The sequence below is a fragment of the Lepidochelys kempii genome, chromosome 12, assembly GCF_965140265.1.
Source record: "Lepidochelys kempii isolate rLepKem1 chromosome 12, rLepKem1.hap2, whole genome shotgun sequence".
Lineage (NCBI taxonomy): Eukaryota > Metazoa > Chordata > Testudines > Cheloniidae > Lepidochelys > Lepidochelys kempii.
The window spans coordinates 6,411,259-6,430,218 of NC_133267.1; the positions used below are offsets into that span (position 1 = coordinate 6,411,259).

General features: G+C 47.3%; 1 protein-coding gene across 3 annotated transcripts; it reads left to right on the forward strand.

Annotated features, from left to right (window-relative positions):
• The first annotated feature begins 558 nt into the window (after positions 1-558).
• Positions 559-17,888, forward strand: CFAP20 (cilia and flagella associated protein 20). Of its 3 annotated transcripts, none has more exons than XM_073307367.1 (6): positions 560-783; positions 12,037-12,116; positions 13,546-13,657; positions 14,473-14,661; positions 15,944-16,054; positions 17,393-17,888. In XM_073307367.1, the coding sequence occupies exons 1-6, from the start codon at positions 700-702 to the stop codon at positions 17,396-17,398; spliced, it is 582 nt and encodes a 193-aa protein (XP_073163468.1). In that variant the 5' UTR covers positions 560-699; the 3' UTR covers positions 17,399-17,888. The 3 variants fall into 3 exon arrangements, with proteins under 3 accessions (XP_073163467.1, XP_073163468.1, XP_073163469.1); XM_073307368.1 differs by lacking the exon at positions 560-783 and adding an exon at positions 11,241-11,508; XM_073307366.1 differs by lacking the exon at positions 17,393-17,888 and having other exon boundaries at positions 559-783; positions 15,944-16,063.
• The last annotated feature ends 1,072 nt before the right edge of the window (positions 17,889-18,960 follow it).

Consider the following 18,960-nt stretch of genomic DNA (forward strand, 5'->3'; position numbering starts at 1 on the left):
ATGGCTCTAGACTGCTCTCAGGGGTAGCAGATGACAGAACGAGGAGCAATGGTCTCCAGTTGCAGTGGGGGAGGTTTAGGTTGGATATTAGGAAAAACTTTTTCAGGAGGAGGGTGGCGAAGCCCTGGAATGGGTTATCCAGGGAGGTGGTGGAATCTCCTTCCTTAAAAAAGGAGGCCTTGGGGCACCTTAGAGACGAACCGATTTATTTGAGCATGAGCTCTCCTGAGCCCTGGCTGGGATGACTGAATTGGGGATTGGGCCTGCTCTGGGCAGGGGGTGGGACTAGACACCGCCTGAGGTCCCTGAGAGTCTAGGGTTCCGCCCCCTCCCCCGCTCTGCCCGAGGGGCGGGGCACCCCGGCGTGCGGCGGTTACCATAGCAACACGCACACGCCGACAACACACGGCCCCTCCGCGAGGCGGGAGAGTCGTTCCGGCGGCAGGGGAAAGTAGTTCCTTGGTGACGGTGCGCGACCCGACGGAAGGGGGCTGAACCAAGCGGCGCGGAGCCAATCACGGGGAACATTGTGAGGCGCGGAAGAATCTCATGCAGGCTCCTCCCCTTCCGGAGGGGGGGGGTAGGTGACCCAACCTCTCCCTCCGCGCGGCGAGCGAGTGGCCTGGGCTCGGCGGCGGCGAGGAGCGGAGGGAGCCGGGCCGGGCCGGCCGCGAGACCCTTCCCCTCCCCGGCGGCGGGATGTTCAAGAACACGTTCCAGAGCGGCTTCCTCTCCGTGCTCTACAGCATCGGCAGCAAGCCCCTGCAGATCTGGGACAAGAAGGTGCCGGGCCCGGGGGGGGCCCGGGGGGAGCCCAGGGGGGGGATCGGGGCCGGGCCCCTGCAGATCTGGGACAAGAAGGTGCCGGGCCCGGGGGGGGCCCGAGGGGGGATCGGGGCCGGGCCCCTGCAGATCTGGGACAAGAAGGTGCCGGGCCCGGGGGGGGGGATCGGGGCCGGGCCCCTGCAGATCTGGGACAAGAAGGTGCCGGGCCCGGTGGGGGGATCGGGGCCGGGCCCCTGCAGATCTGGGACAAGAAGGTGCCGGGCCCGGGGGGAGCCCAGGGGGGGGGATCGGGGCCGGGCCCCTGCAGATCTGGGACAAGAAGGTGCCGGCCCCTGGGGGAGCCCAGGGGGGGGATCGGGGCCGGGCCCCTGCAGATCTGGGACAAGAAGGTGCCGGGCCCCGGGGGGGATCGGGGCCGGGCCCCTGCAGATCTGGGACAAGAAGGTGCTGGGCCCGGGGGGGGCCCGAGGGGGGGATCGGGGCCGGGCCCCTGCAGATCTGGGACAAGAAGGTGCCGGCACCCGGGGGGGATCGGGGCCGGGCCCCTGCAGATCTGGGACAAGAAGGTGCCGGGCCCGGGGGGGGCCCGAGGGGGGATCGGGGCCGGGCCCCTGCAGATCTGGGACAAGAAGGTGCCGGGCCCGGGGGGGGGATCGGGGCCGGGCCCCTGCAGATCTGGGACAAGAAGGTGCCGGCGCCCGGTGGGGGGATCGGGGCCGGGCCCCTGCAGATCTGGGACAGGAAGGTACCGGCGGGCTGGGGCATGGTGGAGCTGGGTGGGAGGGAGGCGCCCCGGGCTCTTCCAACGCCCCCGTGCCTGGCACCACTTCCCCGGGGCGGTGGCAGCAAGAAGCCGCTCGTGGCTCCGATTGTGGGGCGGGGGGGCGGGCTGCGGTCTCTGGGACGCGTGGGTTGCGCGCGGGCACGGACTCCTCCTCTGGGTCTTAGGGGCCTCAGTGCCGTGTCTGTGCCCGGTCAGATCCTGAGAGGTGGGTAATCTGCTGTCCCTATGGCAACTAGCTGCCTGGCAACCTGCATCCCAGGTCTGGCCATCACTGGTTGCTTGGCAGGTCTACGCGGGGGGCGGCGGGGGGCCTCTTCTGCTCTGGGACAGTTCCTGGAGGAGTGAGCCCATTCCTGACAAGCTACCCTCCAAATGCAGTATGTCCTCATGCATGGGGCAGGGTGCGCCAGGATAGGCCAGGGCTATCGTCTCTTGGGGAAAGGCACAGTCACAAAATGATCTTTCTTTGGGTCTCAGTCAGGAAACTTGTGAGCTCCTGCTGTCTTGTAGGCAATGCATGTTACTTGTCCTTTGGCATAGTGACTGGAGCTGGCTGTGCAGCATTCAAATACCATTGCTTGAAAGTCTTTCTCTTTCAATAATATAGTATTGTAACCTTCTAATTTGCAGAGCCACTTCTGCAAAAGCTAGCCAACTTTTGTTCCATCCATGAAGCTACTTCACAGCTTGTCGTTTACAGGTGTCATGGAGGCTGCTGCCTATAAGTAATAAGGAAAGCATCTGATTTTCAGTTTTAATTGATAAGAAACTTCCCCCCCATACCCGCCCCCCACAAGTCCTTCCCCAAAAAGAAATCAGGGGTTTATCTGGAATAACCCCAGAAATGGTTACTTGTATCTAAAGGATTGCTTGCACAGAGCAGTAATGCAGACTGTGATGGTTTGATTTCTACAGTGTGGAACATTAATTGGTCCATGCTGACCCTGCTGGTGCACACTAACGGTTCCCTAGGGCACTTTAAAATAGTATTACGTTAAAGCGCATTAGAGAGGATTACAAAGAGTTTACTCATTACTATATACAGATGCCCCCCAGGTCTTGTGTAACCCGACTTACGCAAATATGCACTTACGGAAAAAGTTCCGTAAGCTAGAAATAGGAGTTGTGGGGTTTTTTTTTCTCCGTAACGTTCGGGTATACGTTTCAGACTTATGCAAAATTCGAGTTACGCAAGGCTTTCCGGAACTGAACGATTGCGTAAGTTGGGGAGCATCTGTATGCAAAGAGGGAGCCCAGGAACCCCGCCCCCACATATGCAGTTTTGGGGCATCTATGTACAACTGAAAAATTCCTAAAAACAAACACTGGAAAATAGAAGTCCTAATGATAAGTAGCAGCATACAGTGTTCCGAAATATAAGAAACAGTCCTCGGAACTTCTACCAGTTTTGATCCTTAATGCAGAGATCTTGTCCTTGTCCCAAGAGTGATTGTGTGTTAATAAGGCAGTGTCTCGTCTTTGAAATACCTAGTTTAGTGTCTGCAGTTTTCTCTTTGACTCATACTACACTTTGAGGTCCTCAAGAAGAAAAATTTCCCTCCGTACACTATACAGTATGAAGTAGTCAGTGTAAAATCTAGTTAATTTTAGAAAATGAGATACAAATAAGTATCTGTTTCTACCCCGCCCCCAAATCTCCTTGCCAAATGTTATGGTCTGAAAATAGAATGTTTCTATTTTTAAAAGTTTAATTATTTCACTATGGTTAGCACCCCATGTTTGTGGGGGTCTTTTGTATAGCAACTGAAAAAACTAAAGTGACTGTAAGCAATATTCTGTCATGGTCAAAGTAAACAACCTGGGGAAAAATAGGTAACTCTTTTTTTTGCTCTGTCAGTTAGTCATCTTGGGTGTTACTTGGAGCAGTAGGATGTCAGCCAAAGGTGCTTTTGTTTTGTTTATGTTCCTTTTAAAAGTGGCCTGCAAAGGGCAGTTAAAAATGGCGTTGCACCGCCCCCCCTCCTTCCCCCACTTTAGGATGTGTGAAGAAGTCTTAAAAATTAAGACACTTTCTTACATAGAAATGGCAAGAATGTTAGCTTTGGTTTTGCTGCAATGTTTTTTAGGCCTCTCAGATGTCTGTCAGCTCTTGCAAGTGTTGAACCTTTAACAGAGACATCCCTTTCCCCCAGAGTACTCATTAGTCACTGATGATCTGCAAAAACCAACCCCAAAATAAGTTAGAAACAGTCTGACTAAATCTCCTTTCCCCCCCCCCAAATTACTTTAGTATTCAGTCTCTTGTGACATCATAATCTCACTAGTTGTCCATTCATAAGACCTGAAATTCTAATGTAACTTAGCAGGCAGGAAAACATCTGTTATTTATAAAAACCATTTCAGGCCTTCTCTGTACATCACAGAGCAGCTCAAAAAGAGGGTTAGGTTGGGGGAAGGCAAGAGCCCTTCTTTTTTCTTTTTGGAGGTGCCCGTTAAATTGGAGGTGTGTTTTGTTACAGGGATCCCTTGTGCTGCTTCAGGGATATGGGCTAAATATATTAAATAAAACAAGGCCTATTTGTGGTCTGAATGAGAGCCCCGTGGTGCGTTCCTAGTATACTACAGTGGGCTGTGTTGCAAACCCCTGTGAGGGCGAAGAAATGTTGTTGTTTTTTTAAACGCTATTCGGCCAACATCCAGGTGTAAGAAATGCTAGCTTTATAAGGCCTCAGTCATGCAGCTTCTTGCATGTGAGAAGATTGCTGTGCCTGCATGGAGCCTCATTGGAGTTAATAGCAGCAGCCTGTTTGCAAGCAGTTAGTTGCAGGATCAGGGCCAAAATAAACAACAGATCTAGAGGAAGGCTGAGCCAGTGGATGAAGTGCTGTTCTAAGAGAAATACTTGTGCCCATAGGGATGAGGTTTGTAAGCCGTTCTTTTTTCTTTTGTAATGGTCTCATTAAAATGTAAGGGCTCCCAAGTCCTGCATCTTGGCAGGAAGTTAGACATTCACTAGATGACCCTTGTGGACCCTTCTAACCCTATGGTTCTATGATTCTAAGACTTTGTCTACACTACTGGGGTACGTCAACATCAGTCGCGCTACTCCAGCTACGTCAATAATGTAGCTGGAGTTGACGTATCTTAGGTCGACTTACTGTGCTGTCTACACCGCGCTGCGTCGACGGGAGACGCTCTCCAGTCTACTTACCTTACTCCTCTTGTACCAGAGTCGACTAGAGAACGGTTGATTTAGTGGGTCTTCAGTTTTGGGCCCCACACTACAAGAAGGATGTAGAAAAATTGGAAAATGTCCAGTGGAGGGCAACAAAAATGATTAGGGGACTGGAACACATGACTATTGAAGAGAGGCTGAGGGAACTGGGGATGTTTAGTCTGCGGAAGAGAAGAATGAGGGGAGATTTGATAGCTGCTTTCAACTATCTGAAAGGGGGTTCCAAAGAGGATGGATCTAGACTGTTCTCAGTGGTAGCAGATGACAGAACGAGGAGTAATGTTCTCAAGTTGCAGTGGGGGAGGTTTAGGTTGGATATTAGGAAAAACTTTTTTACTAGGAGGGTGGTGAAACACTGGAATGCGTTACCTAGGGAGGTGGTGGAATCTCCTTCCTTAGAAGTTTTTAAGGTCAGACTTGACAAAGCCCTAGCTGGGATGATTTAGTTGGGGACTGGTCCTGCTTTGAGCAGGGGGTTGGACTAGATGACCTCATGAGGTCCCTTCCAACCCTGATATTCTATGATTCTATGACCCCCAGTGTAGACATGGCCTAAGTGAGTGACAGCACTGGTTAGAGATGGACAGTCTGGGTGGGAATTGTGCAAATGCTCTTACATTGCCTGCTGACCTATTGTTCTCCTGAGTGCTGGGCCACTCAGATACTTATCTGTCATGGTGAAGTGCGCTGAACTCTGGGCCAGCTCATTGTGATGGGGCGGTCAATGTCCATTGGGAACTAGACTAAAGTTGGGACATGCCTCTCAACTGTGGCACCCTGCACAGCTGAACCTCAGTTTCCATCTTACAACTACTCTTAAAATGCTCTTTTAATAATCTATTTTTAAAACTAAATGGGTTTGTCACTCTTTCACCTGCACTCTTACTCTGCTTATAGTTGGGGTCTTCTGAGATTTTTAGCATTTCCTGAAGATCTGGGTTCACTTGTAATATGTCAAGAGCTAGTAGTCTTGTTAGGCATTGTCTGTTAAGGAAACTGGCACTAATGTACCTGTGTTGATGTAATCACTGGTAACATAAGGTAAGCTGCCCTGGTGTAAACCCTACTAAGTGCTGGTACAGATTATCTACATCAAGGATCTGTGCTGGTGTAACTATACTGATGTAGTTACATCTATGCCAATTTTCTTAATGTAGATGGGGGTGGGGGGAGAGGGCAAAGTCTTTCTAAATATCTTGGAAGCTGTCATAAATGTAAAGGGAAGGGTAACCACCCTTCTGTATACAGTGCTATACAGTGGCCAGAGGCAACATGCTATTACCTGTAAAGGGTTAAGAAGCTCAGCTAACCTGGCTGGCACCTGACCCAAAGGACCAATAAGGGGACAAGATACTTTCAAATCTTGGGGGAAGGAAGGTTTTCTTTGTGCTCTTTGTTTATGTGGTTGTTCTCTCTTGGGACTGAGAGAGGCCAGACAGAAATCCATCTTGTCCACCCATCCTAATCCAAGTCTCCAATATTGCAACCAGTAGAGGTAAACCAGGCAAGGCGGATTAGTTTATCTTTTGTTTTATGTGAATTTTCCCTGTGTTAAGAGGGAGATTTATTCCTGTTTTCTGTAACTTTAAGGTTTTGCCCAGAAAGGGATCCTCTGTGTTTTGAATCTGAATACTCTGTAAAGTATTTTCCATCCTGATTTTACAGAGGTGATTTTTACCTTTTTCTTTCTTTCTGTCTATAAATAAATAAATTTTGATTGATTGATTAAAAAAAATCCTTCTTTTAAGAACCTGACTGATTTTTCCATTGTTCCAAGATCCAGGGGTTTGGGTCTTTGATTTTCTAACCTATTAGTTAGGATATTATTTTCAAACCTCCCCAGGAAAGGGTGTGTGTAGGGCTTGGGGGGATATTTTGGGGAGGAAGACTTCTGCAAGTGGGCTCTTTCCCTGTTCTTTGTTTAAAACACTTGGTGGTGGCAGCGTACGGTTCAAGGACAAGACAAAGTTTGTACCTTGGGGAAGTTTTTAACCTAAGCTGGTAAGAATAAGCTTAGGGGGTCTTTCATGCGGGTCCCCACATCTGTACCCTAGAGTTCAGAGTGGGGAAGGAACCCTGACTTCACTTTACATAGACGAACGTGAACACTGGAAACCTTTCCTTGATTATGCTGTGTGAACAGTGTGGCTTTCAACTCTCCTTATGAGTTAGTTTTCATTCCTTCTCTTTTACTCTCTCTCCCTCCCCCCCCCCCCCTCCCCCAATGGGCCGCAGTTAGTCTCTGGGCAGGTGGTTTGGCAATGAGGGCAGCTCTTTCACTCATCTGCTCTGTACTTAGCATCATGCTCACAGACTTTGCTTCTGGAGTCCAAAGTGGATTATGCCACTGAAAATTGAGGTGGATATCCTTCGCTTTCTAAGGTAGAGGAAGAGCTAGTGCCTATCCCAACACCATCCTGCCAGAACAGCCACCAGAGCCCCCTAAATGCAGAATGTGTTTTCTAGCTCTTTTAGACTTTCTTGTGCAGAGCAGATCAGTCATCAGATCACTTACTCAGCGAGTGCATCTCCTGCCATTTCAGAGTCATCCGGGCCTTTCTGGGAGACCTGTTTTGCAAGGCACTGTCACTATCTCCATTTTAACACTTAGTTAATCAGACCCTCTCTTCATTCCTGAGCCCTTGGCTCTCTGATCTCAGGGGAACTCATTGCAAGCTGTTCTGCTACAGTGGATAGAAACTGTTCAACGGAACTTATCAAATGGATTGATTCTCTGAATGATTTCTCCAAGCACGGAACTACTGAGACTTTCCTTGAACTGAAAGATTAAAGATTAAAAGTTAGAGCAACTTCAGATGCTGTTCTCTAGCAATGGAGTGTATTGCCAGTATCACCTGAATACCAAATAACTCTTGGAATCTGACCACAGAATACAAATAGCTGTTACTTGCGTGGTTTCCCTGACCAGTGTGGAAGGGACCATTTTCTGGAACCACATTAGAAAACCCTGCTATACCCATGTATGGGTGGACTATAGCACAGTCAGACTAGCATGACTCTCAAGGGGGAGGAGAATCCACGCCTACAGCGGTCAGGGAAATGATGCTAGCAACAGCAGAGTTTAAACACAGCTGTTGCTAGCATGGTTCCAGCCGCAGAAATGACCTACCCATGTCTGCACTAATGCTGGACAGCAATAAAATACTTGTTGGCACCTCTAGAGGTCTCCCTCAGCCTATTTAATTCACTAGTCACCACTTGGACTGAACTTGAATTCTTCTATCAAGGGCTGAGTTAATCTTACATTTCTCCAATCTTCTAGTTACACTGATCTAAGGTGTTACTAATAACAATGGTAGGTAAAAAATATGTCCATACAAAACTGATTTTTTTTTTTTTTAAAGATGGTTGCGTCCTTTGAAGTCCAGCCATTTTTGAGTGTGTGAATAAGAATTTGATTGTCTTTAGTGTGCAGGCAGGTTAATAATTAGTAAATTAGTGTAACTCAGACTAGGATTATCCATTTATATGGATGATAATATCCATAGTTGCATAAAATAGGACTTGATAGGATTTTTTTCCCCCTCTACTTCCAAAAAAGTCATCTTTGGGATGTGACAATGTATAGAAAATGTTAGCTCAAAATTAGTTTTTCTGGAAGTGTAATTTCTGAGCATTCAAAGTTGCAACAAAACCCCCTTCACTTTAACTGCACTGGTCATTGCTGAGCATCTGCTGTAATCTATAGTTATAAACATTCTCTTTCCACGACATCAAGAGATCCCTCGCTGAGCAATGCTGCTGTAATCAGTATTAACTGCTATCGGGATGTCAGCCTCTGGGGTAGTGAACTGCATGGGGTGGGGTGTTAAGTAATGGTATCCAGAGCCTTTTAGCTGTCTTTTCCTTGGAGCGTCAAATTAGCTCTGGTTGATAACCTAGTTCTGATGAATCTTTAGAGGCCTTTGTGAAACAAGCTGGTTGTCCCCACACTTCCCCCAGTTTCTAGGGAAGGATCGGGGCTCAATGTCTGAGTGCCAATAGAGTCCTTTGGAAAGGGGTTGTGTGTGTGTTTTATGCTGCTTTCTATGTGTACCCCACTTTGGTTTTGATAGCTAATCAACTCATCTACTACCCTAACAAACTGTTGTTGTTTTTGTAGACTAGCCTACTTCATCTCTAAATGTTGGCATCCCAAATTCTTTGTAATTCTTTATATTCTGCCCTTGGATGCATGTCATGACTATGCTCTCTGCCCTGCTTGGCTGTCTCATCCATGCTTTCTCTGTTGTCCTGCCTATCTTATATCTTTCCTCTTGTCTCCTCATCCTGCTCCTAGGAAAGTTTTGTGAGAAGAAACACGTTCCCTCTGTGATCATTCAATGTGTCTCTTGCGTTTGGAGAAAGAAACTGGCTTTCATAGACCATGACTAGTCAATTTCACATTGCACTAAATTGACCTGGTGGCAGAAGGAAAAGAACACTAAGGAAAACTGAACCGTCCCTATTTCTCCTTTTCATCGCGAAGAAATCTTGGCCTGCCAGTGGTACAGTCCTGGGATTACCAATGGTTAAGCCCCTTCATTTTCAGTTTAAACAAATTAAAAAAAAAAAATCAAAAAAATCCCAGGTTTTACAAAAAGTAATATTTTTTTCTCTGATTTTTCACCCTACTTTTGTATCCTTCAAATATATAAAAAATAACTTGTTTTGTTAGGAAACTAAAATACATTGCATGAGATGTGTATTACGATAATATATTAGCCTGTGTGTATATGCAAAGCTGCCTGGTGAAGTAAAGCTCTGTATTTGTTGTGAAGATACACACAATAAGCAAACAGGCACGCAGGCAAGCTCTGAAGTGCGTGTGCATCTGAAGGTACTGATGCATCTCATGCCCACCACGTACATGTTTCAGCTACATGCAGTACTGTAGGAGACTGGGTCTTGGAAAAGACTCCTTAAAAAGATTGCTGCGAGCCTATGCTATGCAGGACTTTGGGAAATTACACTGAAGGACTTCACATAACACAGTGAGTGTTTATAAATATTTTTAAATATTGGGCCCAATTATTAAATGTTAATATAGTTCTAAGTCTACAGCAGTAAACTGTTTATTCAAACAAGTTTTATTGGAGATTGAAGGGATATTGTTTTCTTAAACTCAGAAGTGGCATTGTATTTTGAGTTCTGTTTTAGTTCTGCAGCCAACCACATTGAATTCTGTTAATCAAAGCATTCATCTATTGAATACTTTTCTCCCCGGTCCTTCTGTCCGCCAAACTAAACCCTGATATTTACCAAGAACAATTTTTAATATTTTTTGCACCAATTTTTCAGCTGTTTTTGTTGTTGTGGTAATAAACACTGATAAATTCCCAGGAAAAATGAAATAAAATCAAAACCAAAAACGAAGGGGCCTACCAATGGTGAAAGCTGTAATGTAGCCTGAGAGCAGGTATTCTTATCTAACCTGGCTAACAGTGTTACTTTCCCTAATATATAGAACCCCACATTAGTCTTCTAATGGGGTGATTCCAGTTGCAGGTGACACAAACATCAAATAATCTTAACATTGCCATGTTAGTTTCTTTTACACAGACCTATAAATAAATGGGAGATGTATTTGGCGCAGAAGAGGCATAGGATTGGAGAACAGGAATACGCTGCTATCCCTTGAGGAGTCTCTCTCTGGCAGCTTAACATCTTTATCTGTGATGGCTCGGAATGGGATTAAAAATATGGTCTGTCAATCCATGCTAGCATTCCTACCATTACCAGCATCCATTTCAGGTGATCTGAATAGAGACATCCTTAAAGACCACAGAGAGGTGGGCTCCTTTTTTCTCTCTTTTGGCAAACACACACATTATTATCCACTGTAGGTCCATCTAGAGCAACTGACTAAGCAGTTTGAAGATGAATTGCTGGTTTTGTAAATCGTTTTGTTACATACGACTGGACTCCTCCCATTAGATGGTTAATGTGGTTCTGTATTTTAGCAGCAGAGTGGTGTGATATAAGTTGAATCATGGATTCACACGGTTGCAATGTGCTGATTCCGCACAAGGTGATTTCATTAGCAAAGTGCCTTTAAATGCAGATCTCGATTTTTTTTTTTTTTTTTTTTTTTATTAAATGTGGAACGAGCTGTTTTGTTAAAAAATGAAGTCAAACCCGGAGATTCAGCATAAGTTGGTTGCTGAGAAGAGCAAGTGTGAGTTACTATGCTGATTCCTATTCTGGCCTTCCTGCATTGTGCAGGGACCTGGCTGTGACTGACTTTACTGGATCATTGGAGATCTCATATCAGCTCTAATTCATGGCTTTTTTTTTTCCCCCCTCTAGCCTTACTCCATTATTAGTCAGAGAGAGAGTAGTCTGAATTGGGTTATGAGGCCTCTGAGGGTCTCATCTCAGCCCATTGAACTCAGTGCTGCCAGCCATGAGTCTGTCCCAAATCCTTGTGAGGGGTCTGGGCATCCACTGGGGGGAGTTCCCTCTAGCTTCTCCTGCCCAATTCGCCCCACACCCAGGGCCCAACATAGCTGGTAACTCATTCACCTGCAGCAGGTGATGTCCTGCAAGGGCAGCTAATGGCTCTTGTCTCAGACCTTCCCAGAGGCATTGAACAGCGCATGACAAGCACCTTGCATGTGACCTCAGTGGTGAGCATTATTAGTGTGACTTTAAACAGGCTTTCTTCATCCGTTGCTGCTGTTTGCCTGACCATGCCAGGCTACAGTGTCCTGCCCTAGCAATGGGCAGTAGTGCACAGGAGGTAAAAGTCCTGTAAGTGGAGTGGGTGTGCTGGGTGTGGATGCACTGGCCTGCAGGAGTCACGGATTAAGGAGGGAAGAAATTGACCTGGGCTTCCTGTACCTTTTGCTACAACCTCTCGCTCCTTTCCCTGGTTTGGTTTAACTTAGTACTTGTCTGGCTTGAGCATTCTTTGGGCCTTCATATACTAGACTTAAATGCATCCGAATGACTCAGCATGCATTTTGCTGTGTACTGTTTGTCAAGGTACTGTTTCTGGCCTCTGATGTCAGCATTTGGAGATGACATTGGACCTTGCAGACTCTCAGTAAAGGCGTTTGCTGGCAGCGTGTCCTGTAGTAGTAATTGCTGTATGGGATGACGGAAGGTGTCCATCTGATTTCTTCATGTGACTGCCGAGAGAAGTTCTTGTGGGATGTCTTTCTAGCGTGCTCTTCTGGGCTGGGAGATCTCCCCTGCACTTCAGGAATGGCAGTTGTCTTTCATCTCTCCCGTGGCTAACAAACTGTTTCACTTTCTCTTGTTCTAGGTGCGGAATGGCCATATCAAAAGAATCACTGATAACGATATCCAGTCACTGGTGCTGGAGATTGAAGGAACAAATGTCAGGTAGAGTAAGAGACCATTCTTTATCCTAACATGCTATGGAGCGTTAGCACTTCAAACAGAAGAATGATCATGGTGCCGCTTCAGTCATCTTCTCTTTCCCAAAGGTTATTCATCTCTTTTTTTCCCCTGAGCTTATTGGTGAGATTTTTCTAAATCAAGTGGCCCATTCTGTAGCACCGTTGTGGCACGGCCCATTCAAGCTCTGTTTTTATTCCAAGACATTTTGGTTTTTGCTGGAGTTTTTAAAATGCTTATAGAGCTCTGGATGCAAATTGAGCTCTGACTGCCAGTGATGTCTCCCCTCTCTCATCAAGTCCTAGTAATAACCAGGTGTTTTCTTTTTCTCCTTATATAACTTGTGTTTTTTATTAGAGACAATTTGGGGCATTGTAGCCCATAGGTTATCTAGTGCCAGGGGAGAGCTGAATTGTAGCAAAAGCAATGCACCGTCTCTTGCATCTGATTGTCCTAAGACCCAATTGTTCCCTCAGTTAAAGACTTGAGGATCATAGAATATCAGGGTTGGAAGGGACCTCAGGAGGTCATCTAGTCCAACCCCCTGCTCAAAGCAGGACCAATCCCCAGTTTTTGCCCCAGTTCCCTAAATGGCCCCCTCAAGGATTGAACTCACAACCCTGGGTTTAGCAGGCCAATGCTCAAACCACTGAGCTATCCCTCCCCCCCAGGATGAGTGAAGCATCGTAGTAGCAGTAGGAAGCTAAAATATAAGAGGCTTTTGTTTACAAGACACATGGCTTTTAGAGCTTGTCAGACCTTTGGCCCGAAGTTGTGGGGTTGTCTGGCCTCTAATGCTTTCTTAAACGCATGTAGTGCTTGGGAGTTACTGCTCTTTTGTTCTGAGGGCGCTTCCTGCTTAGATCAAGGGCTGAGGGAGGGTCTAGTGCTGTGTGCTTGAAGTGGGAACAGGAAGATCTCATGATAACCTGGAAGTCTCCTATTAACCTGGTGGGGAAGGAAGAGTGTATTTGAACTGAATGGTGGTTTTGTCCTAGTCCTCCCCACCCTCCAGTATTTTCCCCATTGGAGTGGAACAGTCCACCTTTTCACTGAGGCCCCCGCTGGGCCGATCTGCCTGGCTAGGTGTGTTCGGGTAATCTGATTGGCTGACCATCCCTTAGTACCCCATATGGTCAAAGTGTAGCATACTGGCGCACCATGTGGAATTGCGAAGGGTGTCAGCGGAGCATAGCGCATCCATGCAAGGTAGTAACCAGAAGAGTGTCTCTAAGTGACCTGCAATTTTGTGTACTCCTTAGACCTGGAAAGCTTAAATCTAGCAGAAGGGCTTCCTGGCTAATTCCTCTTGTATGTGGATCTGTCTCAGAATGTGCTCTATTGATATATCTGCCATGTACCAGGCAGACTGAGATAAGGAGCTAGAAATATTAAGTGTCTCTCTACCTCCCAGTACCACGTACATCACCTGCCCTGCTGACCCAAAGAAGACACTGGGCATCAAACTGCCCTTCCTGGTGATGATCATTAAGAACCTAAAGAAATACTTCACCTTTGAAGTGCAGGTGAGTGGGGTAACATGCAGAGCTGCCTCAGTAGGGGTTAGAGGGGGGAGTATCTCCCCAGCCCCCAATAACTGCTGGGTATAAAGAGAGTGGGAGCTGGCTGTCTCGAGACTCATGACTCCATCACCATAATATCTGAGCACTTTGTAGAAACTAATGAATCTCTTCTTAGCACCCCTGTGAGATAGAAAAATATTATCCCTGTTTGACATTGGCCCTAGTTAGCGGTGGCCTAGTGGACAGAACATAGGACTGGGACTCAGGAGACCTGGGTTCTATTCCTGGCTCCCCCACTAGTCTCCTGGGTGACTGTGGGGAAGTCATTTCTCCCTCTGTGCCTCAGTTTCCCAATCTGTAAAATGGGGATATTGATCCTGACCTCCTTTATGAAGTACTTTGAGATCTGCAGATGAAAAGCATATAGAAGAGCTGGGGATTATTAGTATGGTGATGAAGTGACTTGTCTAAGGTGACACAGGTAGTCTGTGGCAGAGCAAGATCTCCTAGTCCAGTGCATCAACCACAAGATCTTCCCTTTTTTTTCCCCCTTCAGCCCCTTAGTATCAAGCCCTCTCTACCATTGCAGCCTGTCTTATGGCCATGAGAGAATGTAGTGACCATGTTTGAAACCCAGGTTTTCATACTGCATCTAGGCACTGACTTCTAAATATTCTAGCTGTAAAGTGGAGGGGAAAGTCCTGTCCTACTGCACCTCCTGGAGTCTGACTCTGGGTTGGAGACGACCTGTCCTGAATGAACTCAGCCTGTCAAGGAGATACAGAAGTCAGCAGAACTGTCTTTTTCCTCTGCATCAGGTGTTGGATGATAAGAATGTGCGCAGGCGCTTCCGGGCAAGTAACTACCAGAGCACAACCCGGGTGAAGCCCTTCATCTGCACCATGCCCATGCGGCTGGATGACGGCTGGAACCAGATTCAGTTCAACCTGTCCGATTTCACACGCCGCGCCTATGGCACAAACTACATCGAGACCCTGAGGGTCCAGGTATGAGCTAGGCCAAACGGCCCAGCTGCTGCCAGGGAGCCTACTTCTCAGAGGTCGGGGCTCCCCGCCCTCCATAGCCGTAGAAATCATGCCCTGCAGTCTCCCTTCTTGCTAGCCAGGAGATTGGGCTGCTGGAGTCCAAGCAGAACAGGAGCCTGGACTCCACCCTGTTTGACTTCTTAGCCAGTTACCTGTCTTAAGTGTGCACCGTTAGAGGGGAGCAGCACTGGTGCTCGTGACCTCATGTATTAGTGATGGGTGACTATATTGGGGTTCAGCCCTGCCCCACCCTTAATTCAGCTGCTTCTCAGATGATGGAACTAGCTGCATCTATGGTCTCTTCTCACCAGCCTTCAGCTACGTGAGGAAGCTTGGGAGATGCTTTCTCTGGGGTGAGGTGGTATTTAAGTCTATTTGGGATGCCAGGCACACATCTGCCAGTGGGATGGAAGCCCTTATTCTCATTCCTATGCAGGGAAATCTTAAGGAGGGGCAGAATTGCCATTCTCACCAACAGCGAGGGCTCTGATAAAGAAAGGAGCAGTAGAGAGCAGAGATGGGGGTAATTGTGAGGAACCTTGTGTCATCTGGCAGCCAGTGCAGAGCTGATTCTGTGGAGTCTCCAGTGCTCTGCCTAGATCTCTTTAGCCAGCTCTCAGACATGTGCCATCTGCTGAATGTGTTCCTGAAGAATGAAAGGTGCTAATATAGGACAGAACAAGAACCAGCTCTGCTTCCATCTCCGAGCCTGTACCAATCACATGAGCAGAGGTACTGGAAATTCTGAAAGATGTTCCGGTCATTATATATGGCCCAGTTAGACACTGCTTCCCAGGCTCTCGCCCTCCCTAAACAGCTACCTTGCTGTTTATCATGACCCCTTTTCAGTCCGTTTTCAGCCCAGTACTTGAGATTTCATGAGACACTGGGACATCCAGCTATAAAAACCAAGGGCATGATGGGTGGCTAGGACACTTCAGAAGAGGGTGGAGGAGGAGTTGCTACCTTTTAAAGCTGCTAGAAAGAAAGATGGGGGAATAGGATACCTCCAGGAAGACTTGACTAGGCCTCTGGGGCAGTCAGCAGATCAGCATAATGCCTGCAGCACTGATCACCAAAGTAGATTTTCTGGATCTGGGATTCTTAGATGATGGGAGAGTTCTGTAATCGACGAGTGAGGACAGGGTGTGTTGTGAGCCAAACCACTGTCAAGCTGAAGGGGAGAAGTATAAAGAGAGGATGTTAAAGATGCAGCCAATTCTCTCCGTCTTTCCATCATCAGATCCATGCGAACTGTCGCATCCGGAGGGTGTATTTTTCTGACAGACTCTACTCTGAGGATGAGCTTCCAGCAGAGTTCAAGCTGTACCTCCCTGTTCAGAACAAGGCCAAGGTGAGCTAGCCTGATGAGGGAGAAGTGAGGAAGCAGCAAATAGGGCCATCACAAAAATCTCTCTCCTTTGTCTCGCATTTCTGCCTCCTTCCTGATGTTTTAGCAATAAGAGGCCTCCACATGATATTTGTATCAGAAAAGCATTTTCCCTTTGCTCACAGTAGGGAACATGCCCTTGCCACTTAAGCCAATCACTGGCTCCCGGCTATTAAAATCACTAGCAATATCTCAAGTTGTTTATTGATTGGCAGTCTTCCCCAAGAAGCAGAGCACTGAAGGAGATGGAGACTCAGTTCACTTCCCCACCCCTAGAAGTAGGCCTTCCAAACTTGGTGGGGAAGGGAGTGTGCGAGATGGTAGATGATGGAACAAGGAGTAATGGTCTCAAGTTGCAGTGGGGGAGGTCTAGGTTGGATATCGGGAAACGCTATTTCACTAGGAGGGTGGTGAAGCACTGGAATGCGTTACCTAGGGAGGTGGTGGAATGTCCTTCCTTAAAGGCTTTTAAGGTCAGGCTGACAAAGCCCTGGCTGGGATGATTTAGTTGGGGATTGGTCCTGCTTTGAGCAGGAGGTGGGACTAGATGACCTCCTGAGGTCCCTTCCAACCCTGATATTCTATGATTTCCCTGCTGTTGTCTCGGTTCATCCCGTTCTGGGGTTGAACCCCAGAAGCTGCCCCCTCTCTTGCTGGTGAGAGATGATAGAATTGTTGACAAACTGGCTGTTGCTGGTGCCCTCATCCAAGCAGAGGTGTTCGCCTCTGTTTCCTCCTTCCCTGGTCACTTACCTTGACTCCCATAGAGTTCCACTCTGATCCCTGTCCCTCTGACACTGGGAGCATCATTGCTGTGGGCGGGGACGAAGGATGAGTATGTTGCCATAGAGTAGGGAGAGGCGCTGCAGTGTCCTTGGGGTGAGTGGGAGAAGAGCCCTCTGGATCATTCTTCAGTGATCAGTCTAGTCTTAGGATCAGTATTGAGGGGCTTTATAGATAAATGTCCAGCCCTCCTTGACCAGACACCCTCATGATGAAAGAGCTTCTGGGCTGGGCGGAATAAGACAGACAGGGAGGAACTTGGGGAAACTTCTCAAGGGAGTGCATCTTCTCTCCCCGCCCCAAGGAGACTGATGTTTGTTTCGGGGTAGGTCAAGGGCTGGGTTAACAATCATAGGCTGCAAAGGTCATGGCAATAGCATGTGGCCAGCAATGAAGATCGTTTAAGGCTGCCAATGGAGCATTCCCTTCTGTACAATTACACGCAGCACAGAGGCACGTTGGAATAGCAGTGTCAGGTGCTAATTGCTTAATAATCCTGTCCCCTTTGTGCCCCCTCAGCAATAAACTGCACTGGAAAGAAACACGAGGAATGCGCCATGGCTCGGTATGAACATGAAGGCAGGTGGAGGAGAATGTCCTAATGAAACACAATTAGCTAAATGCACTCTGCATAGGGTAACTATTGAATAATTTGGTATCCCTTTCCTGGGCAGGACACAACTAACCATGTAATAATACAGTACTGGAATTGCATTGTACGTCCATAGGTAGCACAGAATCAGAGTATTTATCTGGCTGTTCCTAAAAGCAGAGTCTAAACACTGCGAGTGACGCAGTACCTAATCTTTGCCTCGCTTGGGGGAATTACCAAGTAAATGAGAGTAGCGTGTCTGAAGAGAGGATCTGGTGTGGAATTACAGGGTTAAGTGTGCCCTCTCAAAGATACCAATGTGTTTTTCCTTTCCTGGTTTTCCATCTTTATTTTATATGTGCTCTAAATATGGATGTAATACTCATATTTTGAAAGTTATTAAACATTTGATTCTGTTTGTAAGTGTGTCCAGGCATCTCACTCCTTTGATGGTGCTCTTTCACTCACAGATGGTTGGACTTAAAAAGCTCTGAGGAATCTCTTTAGCAACCCAGATGTTAATATTGCCTCTGAATTGCACTTGGATTGGCAGCCTGCTCCCCAGAGGCCCAGCAGTGCTGTGGCTAGAGATGCACTAGCCACATCATACAGGGCAACTTCAAACCCGGGGGCAGAATCTACCCCAGGGTGGCTCTCCATGCGTACTGCTCATCCCCGGAAGATGGGTCTGTATCCTTCATGCAAGTCTCTTATAAATAAGCCAGCTTTCCCAGGAGCCGCAAATCATTCAGTTTTATCTGCACACAATGGAAGGATTCACTCCGTTATTTGTATATTTATAGAACCTGTTCCAGCTCTGACTAGCCTTCTAACAGCCACTTGTAGGGAAAGGCACAAAATAACACAAACATTTACAATTGCTCCTTTCCTTTGGAGGTTTAGCAGAGCAGTTGAACAGGAGCTAAAGCACAGTGTTTTCCTGTTCTAAACCAGCCTTTCTCCTCTCTCAACCCAGTCTGGGTGAGTGTCGTTTCCATTCTGTGTCAGCCTTAACAAAATTAATGTAAGCAAACTTATGTCCGTAATGCAGGCTAAAGAGTGACGGACAGACCTTCTCTCTCTGGGTCTAACGGGGGAGGTGGCCTTTGACAAGGAGGCTGAAATTTACCCCCTTGGAGTTGCTTGTAGAGCACTTCTGGCAGGAAATATCGGGGGGTGTTCTAACAACTGAATTTCCAGGTAGCTTTGATTAATAAAACACTTAACATGGGAGAGGATATAGAAGATGGGAGGCATCAATCCTGCATTGACACCCTTAATCTTGGCTTGGCTTCAGACTTGTTTGAGTCCCACCCATCTGTTCAGTGCCAAGACTGCCCTTAATGAAGTTCATCTGTAATCTATCCAGACACATTTACTGAGCTTGCCAAAGGCTGCACTTGACTGCAGGTGGGGGGGGGGGGGGGAGATCTTGGCTTCTTTGAGACGACCAGTAAGTCCCAGAGGAGAGAAACATGGCCCCCAATGGAAGCCT

Bases quoted from the DNA above. Each gene is read 5' to 3' on its own strand.
- CFAP20 (XM_073307366.1), top strand. From the start codon at position 700: ATGTTCAAGAACACGTTCCAGAGCGGCTTCCTCTCCGTGCTCTACAGC. The intron at 12,117-13,545 runs GTAGAGTAAGAG...TCTACCTCCCAG, and splicing joins ATTGAAGGAACAAATGTCAG to TACCACGTACATCACCTGCC. The intron at 14,662-15,943 runs GTATGAGCTAGG...TTCCATCATCAG, and splicing joins TCGAGACCCTGAGGGTCCAG to ATCCATGCGAACTGTCGCAT.